The 15,061-nt window shown below is 51.5% G+C and overlaps 1 protein-coding gene across 5 annotated transcripts in view; it reads left to right on the top strand.

Moving 5' to 3' along the window:
* Positions 1–5,944: 5,944 nt before the first annotated feature.
* The window catches only part of SH3PXD2A (SH3 and PX domains 2A), a 1,212,758-nt gene continuing 1,203,641 nt past the window's right edge, over positions 5,945–15,061 (top strand). For 3 of the 5 annotated variants that reach the window (XM_069611722.1, XM_069611724.1, XM_069611720.1), the window contains exon 1: positions 5,948–6,734. In XM_069611722.1, coding sequence (XP_069467823.1) covers positions 6,663–6,734 — 72 coding nt within the window. In that variant the 5' untranslated portion in view covers positions 5,948–6,662. Of the gene's footprint in view, positions 6,735–15,061 lie in introns of all 5 variants that reach the window. The other 2 variants (XM_069611721.1, XM_069611718.1) reach the window with 1 other exon arrangement.

Here is a 15,061-nt window from a genome sequence, read left to right as displayed (position 1 = left end):
ATGGGGGATTTTCGCATAAAAGGCAGGACTCTTGGGCTGGAAGTCAGAGTCGCCACTGGAACTACAAGGAACCGATGAGAAGCGGAGAAGAAGACGGCTGCTGCAACTACTCCATCCCGGTGAAGCCCTGCTCCAGTCCTGAGCTATCTACCCTTCGACGACCAGAGAACATCCAATCCGGAGTCTTCTTCCCTTGAGCCTGGTGGGGCCAACCAGCTCATCTTCCACAGCCAGAGGATCCTCTTCATGGTTGAAATCGCTACACACTGCGGAAGTGGTCCAGATAGCCATCTGAAGAGCCTCCTGTTTTTTTAAAGGAGCGCACCTTTTATTCACCGTCGCCGCTGCTGACATCCTCAAGTAGTGCAGACCCCATAGACGTCCTCCTTCTCGTCTCCACGACCGAAGAATCAGGAACCGTGGGTTTGCAGGAAACTACCAGGAACAACTGCTGTGGCATCATGCCTTCTGCAGCGTGGGCGTTCTTTCCTTGTCGGCATCCGGTCTCAGCTCCCTGAACCTTGCCCACTGAAAACGAGATAAGGCATCAGCTACCACATTTGCTTCCCCAGCGATGTGCCTCGCCCTTATGCATGTATTCATGTTTAGGCTTTCCAGTGTGATTTCCCTCATAAATTCTAGCACTATTGGGCATGACACACTCCCTTTGTTTAACATGTGCACCACTGCCATGTTATCCGACCATACTGCCAGCTCCTTGTTTTTAGCTCTTCCCCCCCATGCACACAATGCTCCCCAGATTGGGAAGAGTTCCAGCAGCGTTATGTTCCTTGTCCATCCTGCCACTTGCCACGCTTTTGGCCATTTTTCTGCACACCACCTTTTCCCCAATATTGCTCCAAAACCAAAACCACCTGCTGCATCAGTGAACAACACTCTTTTCTCTTCATCGTTTATGGGTGAGCGCCAGATGATCGACCCATTGAAAGACCTCAGGAATTCTGCCCGCACTTCCCAGTCTCTCTTAATTCCTCCCCCTATCCTGACTCTGTGGTGCCCCATTGTGGTCCCTCATGTTCTCAGCTCAATGCTTCTTTGGAACACTTTCCCTTGTGGTGTGGCCCTCCCTGCAAAGTTTAGCTTACCCGCTAGTGCTTGCAATTCCCTCACTGTCGCTTTATTCCTCCATTTTAGCTCTTTTATTGTCTTCAGTAGATCTGTCACTTTGTCCTCTGGGATCTGGCATACCCCCATGCTTGAGTCAATTTCTATCTATAGGAATTGGATAACCTGTGTTGGGCCCATTGTCTTTTCCCCTGCCAGTGGAAAACCCCACTCACTTGTTATCTCCACAAATGTATCCAGGGTTGCCTTGCATAGTTTTGAACCTTTGGGCCCCACAAATAAGAAGGCATCCAAGTAATGTACAATTCTGGCTTCCCTCATCTCTTCTGTGACTGCCCATTGCAAGAATGAACTTACCCTCTCAAAGTATGCACATGAAATGGCACAACCCATAGGAAGACATTTGTCGATGAAGTATTCCCCCTCCCACTGCGTACACAACCACCTCTGAGATCTACTGTTGACTGGCAACAGCCGGATTGCTGACTTAATGTCTGCCTTTGCCATCCATGCCCCTTTTCCTGCTTTCTTGACTAGTTCTACTGCCTCCTGGAAATCCGAGTAGGTTACTGTTGCATCGCTTTGTGCAATGTCGTCATTTACAGAAGCCCGGGGGGGGGGGGTATGATAGGTGGTGGATTAGCCTGTATTCCCCTTCTTCCTTTTTTGGCACTAGTCCCAGTGGTGAGCATATCAATTCTTTAAATGGCAAGACTGAAAAAGGTCCCCTAACCCTCCCCAGTTCTACCTCTTTCCGGATTTTCTTGGTCACTATTTCCCTGTTCTCGGTAGCAGATTTTAGGTTTTCTGGGGATGTCCTGCGCTCCTTGCCCGGTAAATGGGATGTTATAACCTTCTCTAAAACCTTGCCTGATCACATTTGCCGTTTCTTGGTCTGGGTATTTCTGGAGCCACCCTTCCATCCTCTCAATTTTTACTGGTGTGGCTCCCTTCCCGTCCCAGCTCCTAGTTCTGCTTCTCATTGCTCCTGCCGCTTGGTGCTGCGGCCCCTGTGCACTTGGAGCTGCTGTGGTCGCCGTTACATCTCTCGCACTTGTGGCTGAACTTGCACTTCCATCCCCAGCTGCATGGTCCTCCATTCTCAAAATTCCGACATTGCCCTGGCTCTGCTCTTGCTGCCCCTGCGTTCCCACTGCCTCCCCCCTGTGTAGTTGGGGCCAGGCTGCTCAGCCACCCTCTCTGTGAACCATAGTTCTGGCTCCGAAAGCTTTGATCCCTCGTTCTATCATAGCTATAATCATCTCTCCTGTTATTTTATCTATACTCAGCTCTGTAATCATTCTGCCAATACTGTCTCCTCTGCTGCCCTCCTGGGTTCCGTTCCCTGGTTTCCCATTTTTCTTTCAGTATATTAAATATGTAGAGGTTAACATTCTCTTCATCCCATCCCATGTCTGGAAAGCAGTCCATCTCCTTTCTGAACTCGTGATCGTACTCCTGCCATGCACCCCCCCCCCCCAATGCTGTGTGCACTTTTAGCACCCTCTGCTGATATGCGACTAACGCTACCCCATCCTCTGGGAATTTCTGCAATATAATCGTGGACATTATATTAAATGCTGTCATGCAATTGTCAAGATTTCTTGCTGCTACTGGCCCCCTCTTTAGCAAACCTTTCTCATCTTCCTTGGTGTCATCCAGTGCTACATTCATCCCTCTTTTTTGGCAATCTAGTAATGTATAAATATCAATCAATTCTTTCCTCCATATTTTTTCTTTTACTTTGTCATTAATATACCAAGCCATTGCCTTCATGGATCTGCCCGGCGCATCTTTTCCCATTGTTGGACTGCCATACTTTGTCATGATAGGTCCCCCTTCCTTGTCTGTTGTATTTGTAGCTGCTACCACTGGTGGTGCCACCCCCTGCGGTGGGCCCCCTGCCACTGGTACTGCTGTTGCTCCTATTGGTGCTACCGGTTGGATCCCTCCTGGATTTGGTACCACTGGTGCCCCCTGTGGTGTTGAGACTGGAGTTACAATGTGCTCTGTCCCTGCTCCCCCTGCCCCTTTCTGCTTACCCTTACTCACGATACCTCTCCACTTTACCCAAGCCCTTAGGTGATCCCTCTCCTCATCCTCGCTGGTCCCCTCCTCTGTTGAAGAATACCCCTGTTCTTCCCTGGGTCCCCTATTGCCTCTACTCCTTCTGTCATAGGTTCTGGGTGACTTACCCGTACCCATGACATAAGATTTCAACATTTTAACAACTTTTTCCCCCACATCATTTTTTACAGTACCTTTGTTCTTCTCCTTCTTTTTCTTCTTTCTTGCTGCCTCCGGCTGGTCCTGTGATCTCCTTGGCTCCTCTCTCCTCCTTTTTTTGACCTTGTGGCACTTCCTCCTCTCCTTCACTGCCGCTAGGCTCCATAAACAACAAAGGTGAAACTGCCTTTGCCCTCTCCTCCTTTTGCATTACATCCAGCACCCATTGTGCTCCATACTCTCTCTCCGCTTTTGTTGCCCATTCACTGAACTCCTGGGCCCTCCTTGTCCTTCCCTCAGACATCCTCCTTGTCTGAATGTTTCCTTTCTTCCGGCTCCTTAATCAGTTCTCTTTTCCTTGCTTCTTGGATTGTGCTTTTCGTGTTTGCAGTGAACTGGGCCGTCAGATCTTTTCTGGTGCCCTCCTTTCCTTCTTGTATCCGGGCCTGCGCTTATTTCGCCTGCCCCTTTAAGAGAATGCACCGAGTTTCATTGAGGCACCGAGTTTCATTCACGTGTTTTCTGCTCGCCCCGTGAATGTGTTTGTCCCTTTAAGTCCGGCGCTTCAATTTTTTGCCGCTCCTTCTTGTGCTCCCCCCCGCACAAGCCACGCCCCCCTCCTTTTGCTGCTCCTCGCCTCTTATGCTCAGCGGCTTCCAGGGGAGTTGCTAGGTCTGGAAAAGACCCGGGGCTAAGCTGCTGTCAGAACTGTTGGGACTGGGGGCTAGCTGGTCTTTTGGCTGTAGCTCCTGAGATTCTATCCGGGGCTACAACCAAAAGATCAGGGGCTATAGCCCCATTAGCCCCCCCCTAGCAACGCCCCTGGCGGCTTCCCTCGGCGCTTGCAACTCTGCATTGCCCGGCAGCTTTCTTGGGCTTGTCCGGGTACTTCCTCAGGCTGTTCCTCCTTCCGGTCGGATCGCTGCAACTCCCGCCCCTGCTGGCGTTGGATCCTTCGAATACCTTCGGATGCCTTTCGTGGTCGTACGCGTTCTGCCCGCCCTGCAGCTCCTGGCGTCGCTGTACTCCTCGTGCCCTTTTTGCACCGGCTGATCCTCTCCAATGCCTTTCTCCGGCTCCGGACTTCTACGGCACAGCTCCCGGCGGCTCCCAGCTCCGTCGCAGACAGTAAGTGAACGAAATCCTCCCTCAGCTGTACGGCTACCGCAAGTTTGGCCGCTTTGCCTGCAAAAGAAGAGAAAGGAAATCAGCAAGCCCGCAAGAGCAAACGTTTTCCTTTTCCCCTTTTTCCAGGCCCTAGGAGCTTACCCGAGAGAGGTGAGCTCCTTATCTGGTTTGTCCTGACTGTACTTTCCTGGGGTTACTTATACCCCTAACCTCCTTTGTTCTTCCCTTGGGGGCCGGGCTTGCCTTTCGCACCTTTCCCAGGTGCTATTCCCTGCCCTTCCTGGGCCATTTATGTTTTGGGCGCCATACGGACGCCCCTCCCTGCGGCTTTCGTGCCGTTTCCCCCCCACCCCGCGCCTAAACACCCAGGCCCTCCATCGGCCCGTATTTCATATGGCCCGGGGCCTGGGGCAGTATGGTGTGGGCAGGGGCACAGCTATGCAGGGGTAAGGCCCATCTCGCTCCATCTCAGGGGGTAGGGGGGTACTTCAGGAAGCATGTAGGAAAGCTGCAGCAACCTCTGCTGCGTTTAGTTAGGTTTCAAGCAAAATGCTCTGGTTTCTAAAAAGCAAAGGTACTGAAAAGTTAAGGGCTCAGGGCAGCCTTCTTGTCGTCTGTAAGAAGGGGCGTTCCCTGTAACATTAATCGATCTGTGTTTGTACTCCATCTCCCATCGCGTTTGGGTGTCAAATTGATCCAGTGTGTAATAATTTCTACACACTTGCATGTTTCCTAACACAGTCCTTTGTTGGGGGGTCACTGTGGCGTCCCTGATTCCAGGGTGCCCTCTCCTGCAGGGGGGCGGGGGAGGGGCAGCTCACATGCTGGTTTGCCTCCAGCCTGGCGTTCCTCTCTGAGTTGCAGCCGCACGGGCACTGACTCGCTCTGCTGCCGCCGTTTGTATTTGGCGCCTGAGCAGCCCCCGCCCTTGGCCTGGGGATATCCTGTGCAGCGGGAGGCCGTGCCCCCACCCCCCGCCCCCCTTACCCCATCGCAGTGGCATACAGAGAGATGGAACTGTGGAGGGTAGTGGGGTCAGAGGGAGAGCGCGGAAGATGGGATGGGATGGGATTGGGGGGGGGGTCGGAGTATAAGCCTTGGGCAAGCGATTAAAAGGTGAACTGGGCCGAGGGCAATGAGGGACGATGGGGTAAGGACGTCTTAGGTTTGACGCTTGAAGGAGAAGAGGGGCACTAGATGTTTGGAGTATGCATGGGGGGGGGAGTGGGAGGACATGGTCGCCGAGCTTTGGTGAAGAGTTGAGGGAATGGTGGCAGAAGCAATCTACACACCGCGGCACGCGCTCGTTGCACAGTGACAGCGCCCAGGCTGTCATGCCCACCCCCCCTCCCAGCACGCGCCTTCCTTGCCCGTTCCACAGTAGCAGCCGCGGGCGCACTCTGTGTGCCACTGTTATGGCTGAGACTCTGGAGTGGGTATAGCCCCCACCCCCAGCAGCACATGCATTACCACAAATCCACTACCCGATCACCAGCCCCCCGCCCCCCTGCCACACCTCCCAGGGGCTGAGCAAGAGACCCTGGCCCCCGCTTTGCACTTCCCCTTCACAGCCAGGCAACGGGGAGAGACCCCCGCCCCACGCACGGATCTTCACACCCCAGCACGATTGGAGGGGTGGGCCCTCAGTCTTCGGAGGGGAGACCCTCGACCAGCACGCCCTCAGCCCCGCCCCCTCTTCACCCAGCACAGGGGCAGCAGGAGAGGGAAGTCCAGGCAACGTGGGAAGGGAAGAACCGACTGGAGAGGAGCGCGGACCCGCTGGCGGAGGGGAACAAAGATCCGGGCGAGCTCGGGGCTGCGAGGAGGGGGAGCCCGCACGCCGCCGTGGACGTATCACCACCACCACCACCGCCGCTCTGTGCAGGCGCCGTGCGGGCGCCACGGTCCCTGACTCCACTCCACGGTGCAGGCGCCACCGCGGGACACACGGTGACAGGAGAGCGCTCAGCGGCCGCTGCAGCTGCCCCGCGGCTCGGGTTTCTCCTCGCCCCCGCAGAGGCTCGCTTCCCGCTTTTGGCAGCGCCGGCTCGCTTCAGGGTGCAGCTTGTGGGCGCTGTTCCGCGGGTGACCGATTTTCCCCCTTGGAGCGAAGCTTCGCCTGTTACTTTGTGTCGAGCTTTCGAGGATGAGATAGTCTTTGGGAAACGCAGGCGCACGTTCTCCGCGGCTGGATTTGTGGGTTTTCTTCCTGGTGTGTGAGGATGCCGTCCTACAGTGTGCTGGACGTGAAGGTGGAGGATGTGCAGAAGCGGAGGAACCCCAACAAGCACTATGTGAGTATGTCAAAGCGGGGCGCAGAGGCAGTATGGGTGCGGGGACACTGAGCCCTCTGTGTGCAAGAGTGTAGCTGTGCAGAGTCACTGGAGACCCTAGGGGTGCAGAGACAACAGGGGTGCAGAGACTGTGCAGAGTCACTAGAGACCCTAGGGATGCAGAGGCAACAGGGGTGCAGAGCCACTGGAGACCCTAGGGATGCAGAGGCAACAGGGGTGCAGCGACTGTGCAGAGTCACTAGAGACCCTAGGGGTGCAGAGGCAACAGGGGTGCAGAGTCACTGGAGACCCTAGGGGTGCAGAGGCAACAGGGGTGCAGAGACACTGGAGACCCTAGGGGTGCAGAGGCAACAGGGGTGCAGAGACACTGGAGACCCTAGGGGTGCAGAGGCAACAGGGGTGCAGAGGTAATATGGATGCGGAGGCACTGAGCCCTCTGTGTGCAGGAGTGTAACTGTGCAGAGCCTGCAGGAGACCCTACGGGTGCAGAGGCAACAGGGGAGCAGAGCCACAGGAGACCCTAGGGGTGCAGAGGCAACAGGGGTGTAGAGACTGTGCAGTCACTAGAGACCCTAGGGGCGCAGAGGTAACAGGGGCGCAGAGCCACAGGAAACCCTAGGCGTGCAGAGGCAACAGGGGTGTAGCGAAAGTGAAGTCACTAGAGACCCTGCCAGTGCAGCGGCAACAGGGGTGTAGAAACTGTGCAGAGCCACAGGAGACCATAGGGGTGCAGAGACAAGAGTGGCGTAGAGGCAATCTGGATGCGGAGGCACTTAGCCCTCTGTGTGCAGGAGTGTAACTGTGCAGAGCCACGGGAGACCCTACGGGTGAAGTGGCAACAGGGGTGTAGAGACTGTGCAGAGTCACTAGAGACCTTAGGGGTGCAGAGGCAACAGCGATGTAGAGGCAATATGGATGCAGAGGCAATATGGATGCAGAGGCACTGAGCCCTCTGTGTGCCGGAGTGTAGCTGTGCAGAGCCACGGGAGACTCTACAGGTGCAGAGGCAACAGGGGTGTAGAAACTGTGCAGAGTCACCAGAGACCTTATGGGCTCAGAGGCAATAGGGGCACGGAGGCACTGAGCCCTCTGTGTGCAGGAGTGTAGATAAACTGTGCAGAGCCACGGGAGACCCTACGGGTGCAGAGGCAACAGGGGTGTAGAGACTGCAGAGTCACTAGTGACCCTACGGATGCAGAGGCGACTGGGGCGTGGAGACGATATGGATGCAGAGACACTGGGCATTCTGTGTGCAGGGATGTACACACTGTGCGGAGGCACGAGGAATACTCTTGGTGTTGAGGCATCAGGTGTGTAGAGCCACTGTGGGTGCAGAGACACTAGACGCTCTCTGTGTAGTGTAGAGACAGTCCAGGTGTAGAGGCACTCTGGGTGAAGGGGCAGCTGAGGTGTAGGGATACTGAGGGTGCAGAGGCACTGGACACTACGTGCCGGCATGTACAGACACACTATGCAGGAGAACCTGATGGCATTTGGGCGCAGGGGTGTACAGACTCTCTCACTGCAGAGACAGCAGGGATGTCGACACTATGGGTGCAATGGAACGGGGAACGCTTTAGGAATAGAGGCAGCAGTATGTAGATGCATAGTGGTTGCAGAGGTGTATAGGCGCTCTGGGCGAAGAGGCAGCTGAGCTGTATATGCAGGGGCAGCTGGGGTATATAGGCGCTCGGGGTGCAGAAGCTGCTGAGGTGTATAGGTTCTCTGGGTGCAGAGGCAGCTGGGGTGTAGAGGCGCTCTAGGTGCAGAGGCAGCTGGGGTGTAGAGGCGCTCTAGGTGCAGAGGCAGGTGAGGTGTATAGGGGCTCTGGGTGCAGAGGCAGGCATCTGGGGTGTAGAGGCGCTCTGGGTGCAGAAGCATGCAGCTGGGGCCTAGAGGCTGTCTGGTTGCAGAGGCAGCTGGGGTGTAGAGGCGCTGTAGATGCAGAGGCAGCTGAGGTGTATAGGCTCTCTGGATGCAGAGGCAGTCAGCTGGGTGTATAGGCTCTCTGGATGCAGAGGCAGTCAGCTGGGTGTAGAGGCGCTCTAGATGCAGAGGCAGCTGGGGTGTATAGGCGCTCTAGGTGCAGAGGCAGGTGAGGTGTAGAGGCGCTCTGGGTGCAGAGGCAGCTGGGGTGTATAGGCGCTCTGGGTGCAGAGGCAGCTGGGGTGTATAGGCTCTCTGGGTGCAGAGGCAGGTGAGGTGTATAGGCGCTCTGGGCAAAGAGGCAGCTGGGGTGTAGAGGCGCTCTAGGTGCAGAGGCAGCTGGGGTGTAGAGGCGCTCTGGGTGCAGAGGCAGCTGGGGTGTAGAGGCGCTCTGGGTGCAGAGGCAGCTGGGGTGTAGAGGCGCTCTGGGTGCAGAGGCAGGTGAGGTGTATAGGCGCTCTGGGTGCAGTGGCAGCTGGGGTGCAGAGGCAGGTGACAGCTGGGGTGCAGAGGCAGGTGAGGTGTATAGGCGCTCTAGGTGCAGAGGCAGGCAGCTGGGGTGTGGAGGCGCTCTGGGTGCAGAAGCAGGCAGCTGGGGCGTAGAGGCTGTCTGGTTGCAGAGGCAGGCAGCTGGGTGTAGAGGCGCTCTGGGCGCCGAGGCAGCAGGGGTGCAGCGATGCCGAGACGACAGGTGTTACAGAAACTAGACTGTCACCCGCGGGACTATTTTTAACCCTGGCAGTGATTGTATGCTGCAGCATGCTCCCATGAATTCAAAAATAGCGCGAGGGGGAAATAGTTTCACAGTCGGTGCCTCTGAGCTGCCCACAATAAAAGCTGCATGCTTGATAGACCGCCAGGACCGCACAGTATTGCTTGCATTTACACAGTAGTGTGTTATGTGGCCGCAAGGTGGAGCCACTGGCACCCACCCGCAAGACCTTCCAGTGTGTGTAATGAAGTGAGGGGAGGGTTGTGGTGCAAATTAAGCACTTTGCTGCTCGCTCTCAATCACACAGTGATGAGCCCCAGCCGGAATCCTTGCTGCCCAATAGTCTATATGTTTCGGGGGGGTGAGGGGGATTGAAGTCGCAGCACTATATACAGACCCTCCAGGATAATGCAGCATGAAATCGAAGATATTATGGCATACAAAAGATAATTTATTGCAGTTTTTTGCTGCACATGTTTTGTTGACATGACTGGAGGGTGTAAGATTGATATGTTGCAAGAAATGGGCAGTGTATGAGGCTACAAGAGAGCCATGTTGCCATTATTTTCACCTTTTGTATCAATGTAATAGGAAGAGTTCCAGATGTCCCTGGCTTGACAGAACAGTGTTTGTTTTGCTCTACTTTTTTTGGCTGCACATGCATACTTATGTAATATTTACATGATTGCTCATTATCAGTTCTACTTGTGAAAATATACTCCCTCTGTTTTACGATCCGACAAGCATCCACATACCCCACTCACCAACGTCCCTCACACTCGCCAATTTCCCATTACAGCATACACACTCGGGCCTCTCACTCGGCCAGTCATGTGCATACTCACATGATCTGTCACACGGCCAAGTCACAACTCGCCAGTCCCTACCACACTCCCAACCGGTATTACCCAAATTGTTTGTTTACAATTGTTCGAATGAACAATTGACCGAATTTAAAGGGTCACAATTGACCTTTTCAAAATTGACCGAATATGTATATATGGGTTTTGGAGGGTTTGGCGTTGGGTGGGGGGTTGTGGGGGGTTTCCCCCCACATATATGGTACAATTGACCTTCACAATTCAGTCAATTGTGAAAAGGTCAATTGTCATTCGAGCAGTTGTAAAACGAACAATTCGTATACAACCCTCCCAACCATGTTCCTAACTCACACCTTGCCCTCCTCAGTGTCTCCTGGAATCTAAAGTCCTTCATTCTTTCTCATTCCTGCTTCATCTTGCATTCTTTCTCCCATTTCTTCTCACTCTTTATCCCCCCCAGCCCCCCCGTCCTTGCTCCCAATCTGCAGCTCCCTGCCTCTTTCCGGCCAAACGCTACCTCTGCTTTCTTGCCCACCAATCCTCCTCTAGCCTGACGCTCCCTCTTTGCTCTCTTGCTCATCGCTTCCTACTCTGGTGCACTGCTGTCTCTCTGCTTTCTTGCCCACCAATTCTCCTCTAGCCTGACGCTCCCTCTCTGCTCTCTTGCTCATCGCTTCCGACTCTGGTCCACTGCTGTCCCTCTGCTTTCTTGCCCACCAATCCTCCTCTAGCCTGACGCTCCCTCTCTGCTCTCTTGCTCATCGCTTCCTACTCTGGTCCACTGCTGTCCCTCTGCTTTCTTGCCCACCAATCCTCCTCTAGCCTGACGCTCCCTCTCTGCTCTCTTGCTCATCGCTTCCTACTCTGGTCCACTGCTGTCCCTCTGCTTTCTTGCCCACCAATCCTCCTCTAGCCTGACGCTCCCTCTTTGCTCTCTTGCTCATCGCTTCCTACTCTGGTCCACTGCTGTCCCTCTGCTTTCTTGCCCACCAATCCTCCTCTAGCCTGACGCTCCCTCTTTGCTCTCTTGCTCATCGCTTCCTACTCTGGTCCACTGCTGTCCCTCTGCTTTCTTGCCCACCAATCCTCCTCTAGCCTGACGCTCCCTCTTTGCTCTCTTGCTCATCGCTTCCTACTCTGGTCCACTGCTGTCCCTCTGCTTTCTTGCCCACCAATCCTCCTCTAGCCTGACGCTCCCTCTTTGCTCTCTTGCTCATCGCTTCCTACTCTGGTCCACTGCTGTCCCTCTGCTTTCTTGCCCACCAATCCTCCTCTAGCCTGACGCTCCCTCTTTGCTCTCTTGCTCATCGCTTCCTACTCTGGTCCACTGCTGTCCCTCTGCTTTCTTGCCCACCAATCCTCCTCTAGCCTGACGCTCCCTCTCTGCTCTCTTGCTCATCGCTTCCTACTCTGGTCCACTGCTGTCCCTCTGCTTTCTTGCCCACCAATCCTCCTCTAGCCTGACGCTCCCTCTCTGCTCTCTTGCTCATCGCTTCCGACTCTGGTCCACTGCTGTCCCTCTGCTTTCCCACCCACCACTCCTCATCTGGCCCATTGCTCCCGCTCTCCTTCCCCCCTCATATTGTGACTCTTGTTTTTTTTAATGTAGATTTTAGGCCAGCTCCTCCAATAAACCAGCAACTAAAAGTGGAGCAGAGAATGCACAGTTATTCGATGCCCATTTTTGGAAATGTGCAGGTCACCTTATTGTCAAAGGTGACCTGTGCCTTTCCATTGTGGTATTATGGGGGTCATGGCATCACAGGGGACATCAACGGGAGCGTGCTGAGTTAAGCTGATCATAACTTTCCACACCTGCTGCAATTCAATGATTTAGTTGCATTCAATCTGCTCAATTTAATTGCACCTCAACTAAAGTTTTCATTGATATATAGCCCAACCCCACCCCAGGCACTCTTTGCTGTGCCTGGGCTGCATTTTATTTCCGGTCCTTGTTTTCTGATGGTAGATTTTCACACGTTTCTCTGCGCTTTGTATTGTGATTTTGAGTTCGATGCGGAGGAATTAATGGACTGTGGTGATGGGCATAGATCTACGTGGTGACACAGACATATAAACAAAAACACGTTCATTGTGATGTTAGGGTGATTGTTTAACACAACCAAACCCTTGAAATTTGACCAGTGTTGGAAGGTTTGCCACATTAACTCTGAGTTGCCTGTTTCGTTGTTCCCAAGGACACTGATATACTGGGCCAGTGCCCTACTGCAACTCCCTGGTTAAGGTTACAGAGGAAACATTGTGTTTGAATAGTTGGCCTCTGATCTAACCTCTTGTTGGCCAATCTGCACTAACATGCCAAACATGTTTGTTTGGGTAGCCCAAAGATTGCAACCTTTGGTACAGACTCGGATGAGTCTTATGAGTTAGAACGTTGTATAAAGTGGCCCGGGAGCATGCAACTATGCATTTTCTATAAAAAACCCAGCAATGGATGTTCCCAGGCACTGTGAAGGAAAATGTCATCGGCTCAACAGAATTTCGCTACATGTATGTTTTTAAGGGATTTTATTTAATTGCATTTTCAAATATGGAGGATTAGAAGCATACCATCTGATCTAACACCCCCCTACCACGACGAGGCCACCCCAACATTCTGGGACAAGAAACAGGTGTTTTTTGATGAGAATATTTAGTTTTATTTAAAATAATAAAATCCAAATTAAACATGGCCTCCCAACTGTATGCTGGGGAAAATCACCCAAAATATTTCATTCCAGGGTTGCCCCACGCTGAGGTGATTATTCCTCCTACCAAGTGAGGATACAATATATATATATACATTCAACCAAAGTAAGGGATAAATAAACTATAAATGACACAAAATGATGTACCCTACAATAACCGGTATCTTGGTGCAGCCACTTAACAAAATATGGGCTGCATATCATGTGTTCAATAACAAACCAAATGTTTACAAAAATGTCATATTTTAATTCATTGATTATAAAACACAAATACCAAAAAGCATTAAAAAAACGCATATACATAACATAGGAGTATACAATGATAAAAAGATTACTGTTCCACCTCGCAAAATAAAGTTCACCAATACTTGATATCTTAACACAATAGAAACTTAGTTTCTCTTGTTCCCCACTGTGTCCATGTAGCCCAACTTATATATGTTTCTGTCCTCCATGTTGTAAGTTACTGGACATTCTTCAGGGGCAGAAATTGGTCTTGTGCTTCAGGTAGATTTTTCATTCCTCTACACACCAGATTCCCATTTCTAAGGGTACATACAAAAACAAACACATTACTACATGGGCATTTTGGGTCTAATTATTCGACCTAGCCAAACCCTAATCACCAAGGGAGGGCAAATATACAGTTAATAATATACAGTTAATAATATACCTGAACCAGTAGCTTGTGGGGACAAATCTCTTCAAACTTTCTAGCCGTTCCAATTCCTGCTCTTCACTTTTCTAATTGATAAGCGAGTCACTCTCACAGTAACGGATCAATACCTAAAACAAATCACAATAGGCTAACCTCAGTACAGAAAATGGTATTTGTTAATCCGCTTCCTCCAACAGTTAGACCACAAAACCCAAACCCTGTCTCCTCACCCGTAAACTTGAGTAGATCAAGTTAAGGAGTCTCCAAATGTGAGCTGCAAAACCTCCATGCCAATCAACAGAATTCTTTATTTGTGCTGGCTACTTTGTATTCAGTAAGGAAAGTCACGTTGTTCAAAGACAATACGTCTCCATAGCCTTCACCTCCCAACTGGAGCGTTCAAGGCAAACTCTCTTGCTAATCAGCCTGAAAATAGACCCAAAACCCAAGGTTAGCCAAATCCTGGCATACTTCACAATACAATCACTATCTGCTATGATATTGTTAGTTACCAAAACCGCCTCTAGCCTTTCTCTGAACTTTCTAGGTAATTGCAAAAAGTCTATGGTGTATCCACTTTGGTAATCTCAGGTGTACAGGACTGTGCCCACCAGCCGTGATCCTTAACTAAAGCGAGCGTATTCTGCCGCGTAGTAACGCAACGCGATGACGTCATCGCGCAACATAGTAATGCAAAGCGATGACGCCATTGTGCCTCACGCAGCACGAGAACGCTGGTCATCGTCATCCCTGTTGTAACCAAGGCAACCATGCATACAATACAGGAAAAATTTCCTAGGAGCGGGGGTGATCACCCACAATATTCTTTTACAAATACTGGCAACTTGCCCACTCAGAATAGAAAATCACCGGCCATCTATTGTCCCGCTAGAATTAATATTCACAAAACCCCCATTCATGTAAAATGCAAGATTTAAGAACTATTCTGAACAAAGCCTATATTCTTCTTCAAGATAAACATTCCAATTTCATGTAAAATATTTGAATATTCTCATTAGAAAATTAAAATATATATTTATATTGCAGAGTTTTCCCTAACGCCATTGACATGTGTTGGCATCACAGAAAAACATTGATTTTAGTCACATATCCCTTTTTCTGGGTAACTCTACCCTAGATGTAGGGTAGTGTTGGTTTCAAGTTTAGGCATGTATATAAATAGAGTGTGGTATTGGACTTCTTTGCCCACAGGCTTGGATTTAGAATTGAAGCTTTTATTTTTGGAGAACACAAAATATAGGTTTGGTTAAAGTGTCATGGGAACTTGTGATATTCCTTTCTGATGGACAGGAATCAACACTTCATTTCTACTTGACATTAGGACTCGGCTTAAGGCAGAATCCTTTCTTTTCTGCACAATGTTATTTGCGAATATGACATTGGTTATTTTTTTCTATTCCACTTTAAGAAGCACAGCTCTATTCAATCGATAATTTTAATGAAAACTATGGTTTCCACAGGTCAGGAAGTTAAACGATTCC

This window comes from Ambystoma mexicanum, chromosome 8, assembly GCF_040938575.1.
Source record: "Ambystoma mexicanum isolate Mex_15411 chromosome 8, UKY_AmexF1_1, whole genome shotgun sequence".
Lineage (NCBI taxonomy): Eukaryota > Metazoa > Chordata > Amphibia > Caudata > Ambystomatidae > Ambystoma > Ambystoma mexicanum.
Note: the sequence above shows the minus strand (reverse complement) of the source record. Positions and strands in the feature narration are given on the sequence as shown.